The sequence below is a fragment of the Microtus pennsylvanicus genome, chromosome X (genome assembly GCF_037038515.1).
Source record: "Microtus pennsylvanicus isolate mMicPen1 chromosome X, mMicPen1.hap1, whole genome shotgun sequence".
Taxonomy (NCBI): domain Eukaryota; kingdom Metazoa; phylum Chordata; class Mammalia; order Rodentia; family Cricetidae; genus Microtus; species Microtus pennsylvanicus.
In genome coordinates this window covers 55,470,231-55,482,456 of record NC_134601.1, presented here as the reverse complement: position 1 = coordinate 55,482,456, position 12,226 = coordinate 55,470,231, and the positions used below count along the sequence as shown (strand labels likewise).

The window sequence follows — 12,226 nt, the reverse complement described above, 5'->3', positions numbered from 1 at the left end:
CCTCTTTGCTTAGACTTCCTTGGTCCCTCTTCCCAATCCCCCCCACCTGCTGACATCACTGACATCCTGAGGCTTCTGAGAAAGCCTCTCTGGCTTCTGGGCATAGAACTGACTGTTCTTGTCCTTGTGGTCTCACTGCAGCCTGTCCTTTACTTCTCTGTACTCTGTCCTTCACAGGACGTACTCCTCTTGGTGGAAATTATTTGCTTAAGACAGGCCTTTCCCATGAATGCCTTGCGAGCAGAGATTAAGCCATTCCTTTTAGATTATTAAAGTACCGGAGGGCCTGGCACAGGGCTGAACAGAGTCAAGGCTCCACACCCTTGTATTAGAAAGACATCCCTCTTTTGGCAAAGTATATGGAGGGGCAAGTTGTTATAGACAGGGCCCCTCCAATGATGCCCTGTTTATAAGCTGCCTGCCCACGTCATTCTAGTGAGACAGGATGGGCCCCAGAGTCTGTGTTCTCTCCAAGACTTTCATGGTAAGCCCCTTTCCTCCGTTCACCTTCCCACCCCACTGCTTTCCTTACCTGTCTTCTTTGTTGATCTGGTCCCCAAAGCCCACGGTGCTCACAATCGTGAGCTTCAGCCCCACGTTGCTCTCCTGGAGGTCATAGGTATTGGATTGGAGCTGAACACCTGGCTGTGTGTGGGTGGCCGGCTCCCCCTCAAACTTGGTGTTGAACAGGGTATCCATGAGGGTGGACTTGCCCAAGCCTGTCTCCCCTGAAAAGCAGAAGATATCGCACAGTGACTATGTAGCCACATGCATGTATGAAGGAAGAAGTGTATATACATACTACAGCATTACATGAAAACCATGTAGAAGTACATAGGATATAGAGCATCAGTTATAAGACAAAGGAAAGCACAGACAGGCCAGCCGCAGACAGCTCACAATCCTAGAGAAATTTCCACTTTAGCCTTCATATTTTTTTCTGTTATTTGAAGCTTTACCTTGAGCATACATTGCTTTTAGAGGCAGAGAAAGAAATGCTATATGACCAGATAGAGGGGTATAATTATCTCTAAAAATAGCCTGTAAAGAAATATAATATACTTTTATTAATGCTTATCTCTGAGTAGTGCGCTTACGTATAGGTTTCATTTTTCTTTAGTTTTTCTGTATTTTTGAAGTAGAACATGTAAAGAAATAACAGTTGTTAAATAAATACCCCCTCCTCTCGTGCCCTGCTTCAGGTTCTGCCAGGCCTAAACAGTGTTCAATTCCACAGATGTCACAGTTCTGTTTCCTAAGTGGGGAGACTGTCTCTAACCTTGGCTTCTCCCAGCCTACATGACCTTTCAGTGAGACCATTTTTTATCTACCGAGGAATGAACTTAAGCCACAAGTTCTTACATTTCAAACAAACATTTGTTTGCTTAGCTAACATGTCAGCTGTGTGACACTAATGAAATCCAGCCACTAGAATTTCACACTTGGGCGATGAATAGGGGAAGGGTTATGGTGGACTAGTAAAGGTTTGGGGAAGTTATTCCTGGGACACTAGAGGATGCCAAACCACGGCCTAGAACCAAGGAGTCTTTGGAGAATCAGGCATCACAATCACACACTGGAGAGAAGCTAGCGTCGTGGACTTCAGCGGGAATCTGATATGAAGCCACAGCTGGGCTAGGCACTAAAACTACTTCGAACCATCTCTATGGCTTCAGATTGTATTTGGCTCCTCATCCTACCCAAGTGAATCGGAAATATTAGGACTAAAAGTCAGTAGCTAAGGCTGGAGATGTAGCTCAGCGAGTAGAGTGAGGCTTAGCATTGAAGGAACTGAGCAACGTGCCGCCACCCAGATCTGTAATCCGAGCACTCCGAGGGTAACGGAGGCAGATAAGAAGGGTCAAATCAACCTCTCTTCCACACTGGGTTTGAGACCAGCCTGGTCTTTAAGTCAATAATTAGAAACAGGCTTGGCAAGGTGGTACTTGCCCTTAATCCCAAAACTTGAACGACACAGATAGGTGGATCTAAATTCAAGGTCAGCCTGGCTTACGGAGTAAGTTCAAAGATAGCCAGGGTTACTTAGCTAGACCCTATCACAAACAAACAAACAAGTTAATGACCTTGGACCATCCTTTGAAACTCCTCGGACCGCACAACCTTTTTTTCCTAGCTTCCATTCCTCTTCTCCTATCTCTTCCCAAGCAAGGAGAGACTGTGTGACCTTTGAGTTATCCTCGTGGTTGGACTTAGGTTTACTCTGGGTAATTTCTAGCCTGGCAAAAGTCCCCGGATATCAGCAGTACACACTTGCAGGCAGAGCATAGAGCTGCATGATGAGGAATCAAAGCTGCTCCCTTTCTCCCTATCCGCTCAGTGTGTGGAGCTATGAATCTTCCAAGCTCCTTTTATCCTAAACAATGACCTATAAAAAAATTTACCTATAATGAGAGCTTTCAAGTTAGCCTGCTTCCCAAGGTCTGCAGCCCTATTTCTTAGCCAGGCATAACTGTGAGGTGAATGGCTAGGGTATACAGAAATCCTCACACAGACTGTGTTTCCAGCCAGGGTCTGCTATATCCATCAGGGACAATAATTTTCTTAAGAAGAAGCCCCTTTTTGTCCTTCCCTAAAGAAAGTAATCAGGTCCCAAGAAAGTCTGGTGCAGTGAGGTCTTTGTCATGGGAGGTGACAGACTCAGGCATGCGGGAGAATACAGCACCCATTACCCCACCAAAGAAGTGGCACAGCTCACGGGCAATCAGGGCCAGAATCTCTGATGTGGGAATGCAAGGACGGCTGCCGTGCTCCAACTCAACTTCCCTGTGGACACCCATGTGTTTCAGGTGCGTTTCATCTAGTTTTTTTTGTAAGTCTAATGGGTTTCCCATGTACAGCCTCAACTTCATCCTCTTTGTCCCTTGAGCTCATAACTGCTGCCCCCGGCCAGCGGCAGGCTCCAATCGCCCCAGCCCTCCTGAATGGGCACACTGCCTCCACATCCTAGAAATTCCCAGAGAATCCTCTGCATCCTTGACAGTGCCTGGAGAGAGCCCTGCTTGGAAGGTCTCAGGAGCCCAGGACACACCCTGTTTGCACAGCTGGAGAAATGGGGGCTGGGCAGCCTAGGCCCAGCAGCAGGGAGGACCGGCAAGGAAACTGACCACCCAGATGCCTGCCAGCAACAGAAAGGGCTGTGGCAACTAGATGTTAAATAATGAAGGTCTGGGAGAGAAGGAAGAACTCCCATGTCTAGGGAATTGCAATAAATGTAGGCATTAGAAGAAGGCAGAAAATGCAACCAGCTCCTCCGGAGACTCTTGGATGCTTCTTCTGCTCTCAGTTGCCATCAAGGGGGACCTGGAGCTGGAGGGACGTCCTCTCTCGATGGCTGACACAGACTCAGCCTGAGACTAGAATACTGTCGCCTTGGGCTCACTAGGAAATGTGTCTGGGGAAATGACACGTGGTCTAACTGGGATCAGGTCAGCGGATTCCATCATGCTTCAGCAAGAAGGTAGGAACTTGGCAACTGGCTTCCAGCAGGAAACTCAACGAGTCCCAAGGGCTCAATTTCCCTCCCCTTCTCCCCAGCCCTCCCAGAGCGTGTCACAATGGAGAGCAGGGTTTCTTAACTCTTTGAACTCTTGTTCTTCCTCTCACTTGGCTTATTGTTGACATTGTACTGGAAACAACAATTTTTTAAAATAACAGGGGCTGGAGAGACGGCCCGGTGATTAAGCACTAGCTGCATTTGCAGAAGACTTGGGTTTAGTTTCCAACATGCACATGGCAGCTCACAGCTGGCTGTAACTCCAGTTCCAGGGGGACCAAAACTGTCTTCTGGTCTCTTCAGACACCAGACATGTACGTAGTACTCAAATGTACATGTAAGCAAACATTCATACATGTAAAATAAGTAAATGTCTTTTTTTAAACAATTTAAATTTGCTAGGTGGTGGTGACGTACACCTTTAATCCCAGCACTCTGGTGGCAGAGGCAGGAAAATCTCTGAGTTCGAGGCCAGCCTGGTCTACAAAGCAAGTTCCAGGACAACCAGGGCTACACAGAGAAACCCTGTCTCAAAAGAAAGAAAGAAAGAAAGAAAGAAAGAAAGAAAGAAAGAAAGAAAGAAAGAAAGAAAGAAAGAAGAAAGAAAGAAAGAAAGAAAGAAAGAAAGAAAGAAAGAAAGAAAGAAAGAAAGAAAGAAAAAAGAGAAAGGAAGTAAGAGAGATAAATCTTTCATATGCTACCGCTATGTTGCCATGTGACAAAATCTCAGCCCTGTCCCCAGTCTGGGTTCTAGTCTTTTTTCCTGTAAAAGGGGAAGGTTGGAAGAACAACAGCGGGTCTTTTTGTCTGGGAAGGGTGGTTTGGCTTAGTTTTGAGATGAGCTCTACTTTAGCCTCCCAAGTGCTGGAACTTCTAGGCATCCACCAATAGCATTTGCTTATAGCACATTTATGTGCTCTCTGCCAAGATGGCCATGAATAAATCTACAGTTTCTTTTCTTTTATGTAGTGCTGCGGATGGAACGAAGGACCTCACACATTTGAAGCAAGTGCTCAACTACTGAGGCCTACCCTCAACCTCCATAGGTTGTATTTATTCCTTACAGCAAGTTTATAAGGTAGACACTGTAGGTTTTTTTTTCATTTTAGTGCTGGAAATGGAGTCCAGGGACTCAATCAAGTCCACCAGGTTAAACAAGAGCTCTACCCATGGCTGTGCATGGTGACGCCAAGAAGCAGAGGCAGGCAGATGTCTGTGAGTTCCAGGCCAGCCTAGGCTACAAAATGAGACTCTGTCTCAAAAAAAAGGTCTAACCCTAAAAAAAGGTGTAACCCAGTGAGCCCCTAGACACAATTCACCCTTAATTTATAGTCAGGTTAACCAAGTCATCCACTAGCTTCATGAATTTGCAAGTTCCTCCTCCTCCTCTCTGGACCCAGGTTTCCTCCTTTATATACTGTAGAGGAAATGACTGTCCAAGGTCACAAACTAATCCACAGCAGAGCCAGTATTTTCTTTTTTTATATATTTATTTATTTATTATGTATACAATATTCTGTCTGCATGTATGTCTGCAGGCCAGAGGAGGGCACCAGACCTCATTACAGATGGTTGTGAGCCACCATGTGGTTGCTGGGAATTGAACTCAGGACCTTTGGAAGAGCAGGCAATGCTCTTAACCACTGAGCCATCTCTCCAGCCCCCAGAGCCAGTATTTTCGTCGAGGCAGGCAAGTAGCCAATGCTTTGAACCAATACACTCTAGTGAAGCCACAAGCATGACCTATTGGTTCATTTAGTCGCTCAACAAGTATTTACAAAGCCTCTGTCTGATCACAGCCAGATACAATTACAGTGGCTGAAATCACAGCAAAGAACAAGATGGCCACAGTCCACGTTTGCTTGGAGAGAGGTCTCTCTCAGCTGTAAATGGTGGAACAAGCCAAGAGAAAATGCCGCTGAGTTCAACAGGGAGGTGTCCAAAAGGAAACACTCCAGGAACTAGAGTTGGCCATGGGAGTCTGTGGAGAGGGACAAGGTCATGCCTGGCTATGTGACCTTGTCCTTTCTCTTTCCTGTGCTTGCTGGGACCTGACAGACTGTGGTGCGTTTCAGCTAGCACATGCAGCTTCCTGTGCCTCTTCCCCAACTCGTGTTCTGTGACATCGATAGCTTAAAACTAGCTACGGTGGAAATAACGACACTATGCAAATCGGTGGATGCCACAAACCATGGGACTGTTTTCTCCCGTGGTGCTGTGTTAGCCAGTGACCGACCACTATGGCAGCTTAAGGCTAACACCTGCCTTTCCCAGAGATAGAGGAATGGAACATTAGCCTGACCTTCATAGACTACTAGCTACCCTTTGCATACCTCTTGCAGTAAAGCCTCAATTCTGCTTGTCCTGAGTGTGTTTTCCAAGTTCAACAGAGCCCAGTTGAGCCTGGAATCCTGAGCAGCTTCAAAGTAAATATTATCATTATGAGCTGTGTTCTTCATGGCCATTAGCATTGCCAGCACATTTAGAGGGGTAAAGGCTCTTTGGGGCTCTTTCCCCGCAGTACAAAGCACCAGGTCCCAGAACATTGGTATTACCTGCACAGGTTTGTCTTTCTTTCTCTCTCTCTCTCTCTCTCTCTCTCTCTCTCTCTCTCTCTCGTTGTTTTTTGTTTGTTTGTTTGTTTCAAGACAGAGTTTCTCTGTGTAACAGCCCTAGCTATCCTAGAACTAGCTCTTGTGATGTAGGTGGGTCTTCTTTCTATGTGTTGCTTTCATTGGTTAATTAATAAAGAAACTTGGCCTGAACATAGGTGGGTGGAATAGACAGAACAGAATGCTGGGAAGAAGGGAAGTGAGGCAGTCGCCATGCCTCTCCTCTTTGAGACAGAAACAGGTTAAGATCTTTCCTGGTAAGCCACCATCTTATGGTGCTACATAGATTACTAAATATGGGTTAAAGTAAGATGTGAAAATTAGCCAATAAGAGGCTGAAACTAATGGGCTAAGCAGTGTTTAAATGAATACAGTTTCCATGTAATTATTTTGGGTAAAGCTAGCTGGTGACCGGGAGCTGGGTGGCAGGAAGTGGCCCACAGCTCCTTCTACACTCTTGTAGACCAGGCTGGCCTCGAACTCACAGAGATCCACCTACCTCTGCCTCCCAAGTGCTGGGATTAAAGGAGTGTGCCACCACAAATGATGGAGGAAGGTCATTGGTTAAATAAAAAGAAACTGCTTGGTCCTCATTGGTTAGAAGACAGGTAGGAGGAGTAAACAGAACAGAACGTTGGGAGGAAGAGGAAGTAAGCTCAGACTCGACAGCTCTCCTCAGAGAGACACCATGCTCCCAGCTCCCAGGCAGACACACGCGATGAAGCTCCGACCTAGAATCTTCCCGGTAAGACCGGTGCTCACAGATTATTAGAGATGGGTTGATCGGTATATCAGAATTAGCCAGTAAAGGCCAGAGCTAAAGGGCCGAGCAGTGATTAAATGAATACAGTGTCTGTGTAATTATTTCGGGGCATAAGCTAGCCGAGCAGGCGGCTGGGGTGTTGGGGACGCAGCCCCGCCGCCCTTATTACTACAACAACCCACAACCTGGCCTCAGGTTTTTCTTTTGAGGCCTCCTATAAGGATGTTTACAGTCACAGGGTACTCAAAATCTCCAAAGCTAAGGGGTTGGGATATGATTTTTGATGGGGTGAGGATGAGGGAATGATACCTTGCTTGGTAACTACTGTCAACCTTAGAGAATCTATGAGACTGAGGTCATATATGCTCACATCTTTATGCTTAGCTAAAAGTCATAATAATCATGGATGGAATTTATTGGCATAGTCAATTTATTGCACTCTAATTTACGTTCTGGATTCATAAAAATTCTCTTTCCCTCCTCTCTCAATTTCAACAAACACACATGCACTTAGGCCCACATAAATGTACAACACTCTGCTGGGTGTGGGCATAAGATCAGCAGGGCAGCATCAAGATAGACAATAATGTTAAAAAAAAAAAACCTGCCCTAGCTCTCAGAGTAGCTCTCAAGGCTAGCACTGCCATAATTTGATGCTAAAAATACTTCAGGTAAACAATTTCTGGAACCAAACAGAAGCATTTTCAAACAATCACCAAGAAGGTAAATGTGACAGTCACATAGATGTACTAGCCATAAGAACACAGTCTCTAAAATTCCTGCAGGAGTAATGATCACCTTCAGTAACCTCACCGTGGACTCTGGGCCAAGTCCATGACAGTTCACAGCACTATAGCTGGGCTGAGATGGCAGTCTCAGAGTCACTTGTGACCTTGATGCAAGTTGAGGGTTCCCTGAGCCATGGCAAGGTTATGAATACAGCAAGAGAATGGGATGCACACACTGTAGGCGTCTTTTGACCCAGTATAGGGACTGGTTTATCTAATGGGCCTATCTATGGGCATTACAGGAGGGCAGCCATTTCCTCGAGCTTGAGAAGCAGAGAGAATGACTCTGACTCCTTGGGGATGAAAGGGTCTTTGTTTCTTCCCTCCCTTCCCTTTTGAGAGAGCCTGCCCCAGCCCCTTCAGCAGCTTCATGCCGTCAGGTGCATGCATGCAGAAGCGCTGCAGACAGCAAGAAATACCCCTGGTGGGAACATGAGTTGACTAGCCCACTCACTTCGTCTTGATCGTGGCTGCCTCAGCCTGCGGGCCCCGAGGACTCTTAAGATTCCTATGAGACATTTCCCTACACTTTGTCATCCGAGTGTCATTCTGAGTCACAGGGCTTTGTCAGTCCAGTCTATTGCTCTAGTTTGAAAGGTTGCTTATGGTGGGTTTGTCATTTTGCTTTCATCTCCATTTCAGCACAGGTCATAAGGCATTCTGGGAGGAATGCCAAGGGAATCTGGTATGTGTGTGCACTGGGATATTTCAGTCATCAAATATTGTGTGAAATAAGTTGGCCATTAGCCAAAGATTGATCTTGTTAGCTAAACAGAAATTTGGTAGTGCCAATATTAGACGTGATGACATTTGTTCTTGAGGTTGATACCCTGTCTCACATTTATTTTCTATCCCTGTCCTAATTAACACCTAAACATGACTGCGAGTTAGACTTGGCAACCTCTGTGTAGACTCTAAGGCCTCTGATGTGTAATTCCACAAAGCACATATTTTTGTCTCATAGGCTCCAAAGCTGATACATGGGAATGAGTCACTTTTGCTAGTGAGTGAGCCTTGCTGACTGCCTGTCACCCATATTTAGAAGTGACCTTATTGCTCTGTTTGTCCTTACAAGTACAGTGAATTCCCTACAGGGAGTGACCTGGTAAAGAGTACTGGAAATAGAGGAGAAAAAAAAAAACAAGAAAATGAATGACTTCAAAAAAATTTTGTTGGGTGGTGGTGGCGCACACCTTTAATCCAGCACTCGGGACGCAGAGGCCTCTGTGAGTTCGAGACCAGCCTGGTCTACAAGAGCTAGTTCCAGGACAGGCTACAAAGCTACACAGAGAAACCTTGTCTCGAAAAATCAAAAGAAAAATTTTTTGAAGATCTTTATTTATTTGTTTGTTTATTCAAGACAAGGTCTCATTATGCAGCCAATCTTAGACTCTATTCACAATCCTCTTCCTTTGGCCTCCTAAGTGCTGGGGTTATAGATCTATACCACCACATCCAGAAGAAAAAAGAAATTTTCAGTGCATTAAACAGTAAAGCATATAATTCAGTGGTAGTTTGAATCGATGATGTGAACGAGTTCCCTAGATGCTCTATACAAAAATAAGAGAAGGAAATTATCAGAAGCCTGCAAGTGTTCCAGCCAGTGTGAAAATGGGCTTTATTATGGTATTTATGTGACCATTACGGTTCAGAAGGAGGTCGGTGAAAATATGCAGGTATACTTCTCTTTCACTGTGGGGTGAAAATTACATGTTACCACTGTGTTTGTAAATTGGGGATTTTTAAGGTTGCAAAACACATTCTTAAAGAATGACAAGGTACTATTGTCCCTCATGTTTGTTTGATGGTACTCAATGGTTTCCAAAGCACTTTCATGGTCTCGGGGGCTGTTGCTGACAGTGCTTAGAGGCAGTGGGAGGAACAAGAGGTCAGCCAGGCCTATAGCTCTGCTTTATGGCCCTTCCAGTTCTCCCATGTTGCCTCAGGTAAGTAACTTGTCCCCCTCAATTCTCCTCTCCCTGAGCATGAGGATGCTATGCTTAGGCTTCACTGTGCAGCCTGAGGGCCAGAAGAACTAACGTGAGAACCTGTTGAAAAGTCTAGCAAATGCTTCCTGTGGGCTCAATGCATTCGTTCACTTCACAAACATTATGACTCTGCTGTGCTGTGCTGGGCACATCAAGTGGGCTAAAACAATGCCTCCCCATACAGGTATGCTGGTGTGTGACCGTGACCCCGACACTCGGGAAGCTAAGGTAGGAGGACTGAGAATTAAGGGCTAGCTTGGGAGACTTGTTGAGGTCCATGCCAGCCTAGGCCACATAATGAGACTCTGTCTTAAACCATAACAAAATAAAGGCCAGCAGGCAGAGATACAGGTAGGGGAATAAAAGATCTTTGTTCACAGCTGTGTGATTCCTACACTGGCGTTCCAACTGTACCAAGCCCACACAACCTGCAGAGACCCGGCCGACTACCCGCCACTGGAAAGCGGGTATCTTTTTCCTCAGCCATCACCTCCCTCCTAGTTCTGTCCTGGTTCTCATCTTCTGCCGTCAAAAAGGACCTGACAGCAGCAACCGAGCCAGCCAGCCCCCTTTAACAAAATTTTCCACTGAGTCTCACAAAGCTCTGTTTTTTCCCCCAAGGTATGGCCTCCGATTCTGGTCTGGGCAGAGGGGGAAAAAAAGTAATTGCAGCTGGCCGCTTACAAAAATAAACAAAGGGATAAGAGGAGGAGGAGGGGCAAGTCTGCTACTAGACGAGAATGACACATTATTTAACCTAATTACCTGCAAAGCTACATAGAGCCATTAAGGACCTATATCCTGTAATAGAGTTTCCTGCCATGGAAATACTCACCCACACACAGGATGTTGAAGCAGAAGCCCTGGCTGACTGACTTATTCACCAGCTGGTCAGGCAAGCTGTCAAACCCCACATGTCCAGCCAAGGGGACAGTTCGGCAACCTTCGCCCTAATTTGGAAAGAGAGGGAGGAGAGAAGATGACAGTGTGCTTAAAAGCCATTTGGGTCTCTACACTCCATCCACACACACTCTGTCCTGTGTCAGGAAGTAACAAGCACAAAGGCCCAATGTGTCATCTCTTCCCTCAACCACACCCCCAACACACACACACACACACACACACACACACACACACACACACACACACTTCAAAGCAACATGGCCCATCAGCTTGGAAATCATGGATGTCTGAGTCCAGGTATCCAGTAGGTTAAGGGATAAATACTACTGTACTTCTAGACGGAACAAAGGATGTGGGTAGCTTGCCCAGGCTGGCAGTGGATGTGCCAAACTTGGATGAAAGCTCAACTTAATCATCTAGAGGCCAGGGAGCCTCGCTGAGACTCGGTTTCCTTGCACGTCTATCATATGAGACGGTATGATGTATTTTAGAGGTGATGAGAGGAGAAAATCTGTTCGTCAATGCCTATAAGGAACTTAATATGTGTGCACACATTCCATAGATATTCCAAAGCCCTTGGATATCAGTGAATCTTTCTCGGACCCTTTGGAGACCTACCAAGGTGGTACAGCAGCGAGGTTAAGAGCACAGATTTGGGCAGGCAAGGTGGCTCAGTGGGTAAATGTGCTTGCTACCAAGACTAATGACGTCAGTTTGACACCTGGAACTCACATGGTGGAAGGAGAGAATCAGTTCCCGTAGGTTATCTTCTGACCTCCCCACTCGTGTGATACCAGCACACACACACACACACACACACACACACACACACACACACACACAATGTAAAACTACTTCTTAAAGTACAGACTTTTGAATCAGGCAACTCTGAGTCAGAGGCCAACTTCTGCAGTTCAACCTCTAACAAGCTGCTTAACCCTCAGTCTGTCCCTTACAAAGCCAGGAATTAGTAGTTAATGTGAGACTGTACAGGCCAATCCTCCTTAGGCACACAGCAAGCACACTGCCTGGCACGTGGAAGGCATCCAAACAGTAGCTGCTCTTATCGCATCACTATAAGGTTATCCTTGGGCCCCACACTGGCCCATCATCCAGTAAAACGCTGTAGCTCCCTCTAGCATGAAGGGAGCTGTCTCCGGGCTTCCTCTGGTTCCCTTGACTCCACAGGGGTCAGCCAAGCCACTCCCAGCCCTGGAAAGCAGAGGGCCAAGGCTTCTTATAGTTAAATGGTTTTATAAACAAGGAGAGTCTCAAACTCAGGCAGACTTCCAAGGAACCAAGGGGAAGGACAAAAAGGGCCTGCGTGTAGTCAAGAAATATGCCAACTGCTAATGGTCACAGCCAAGGGTGGGGTGTCAGGAGAAGGGTGGGGAATGGAAGCTGGAGGCAGACAAGCTTCACAAGAATGATGGGCTATGGAAATAGGCAGAGATTCTGTGGGGTGAGGCAGCACCAAACTTTCCGTAACCAGCACGATGCCAAGAGCAACCCAAAAGGCCTTGGTTTGTGCCAGGAGGCCTGTACCAGCATCCTAGACTGTGCCAGCAGGCAGCTCTTACACTAACCGGACCCGCTGCTCATGACTTGGTGCAACCAGAAAGGATGGGATGAGATGGTGGAGGAGCCACTCGGCCATG

General features: G+C 46.3%; 1 protein-coding gene across 9 annotated transcripts in view; it reads right to left on the bottom strand.

Annotated features, from left to right (window-relative positions):
* Positions 1–12,226, bottom strand: part of Septin6 (septin 6) — a 145,071-nt gene that overhangs the window by 56,060 nt on the left and 76,785 nt on the right. For all 9 annotated transcript variants that reach the window (XM_075958609.1, XM_075958605.1, XM_075958610.1 and 6 more), the window contains 2 exons: positions 10,501–10,615; positions 533–728 (listed from right to left, as the gene is read on the bottom strand). In XM_075958609.1, coding sequence (XP_075814724.1) covers positions 533–728; positions 10,501–10,615 — 311 coding nt within the window. The remainder of the gene's footprint in view (positions 1–532; positions 729–10,500; positions 10,616–12,226) is intronic.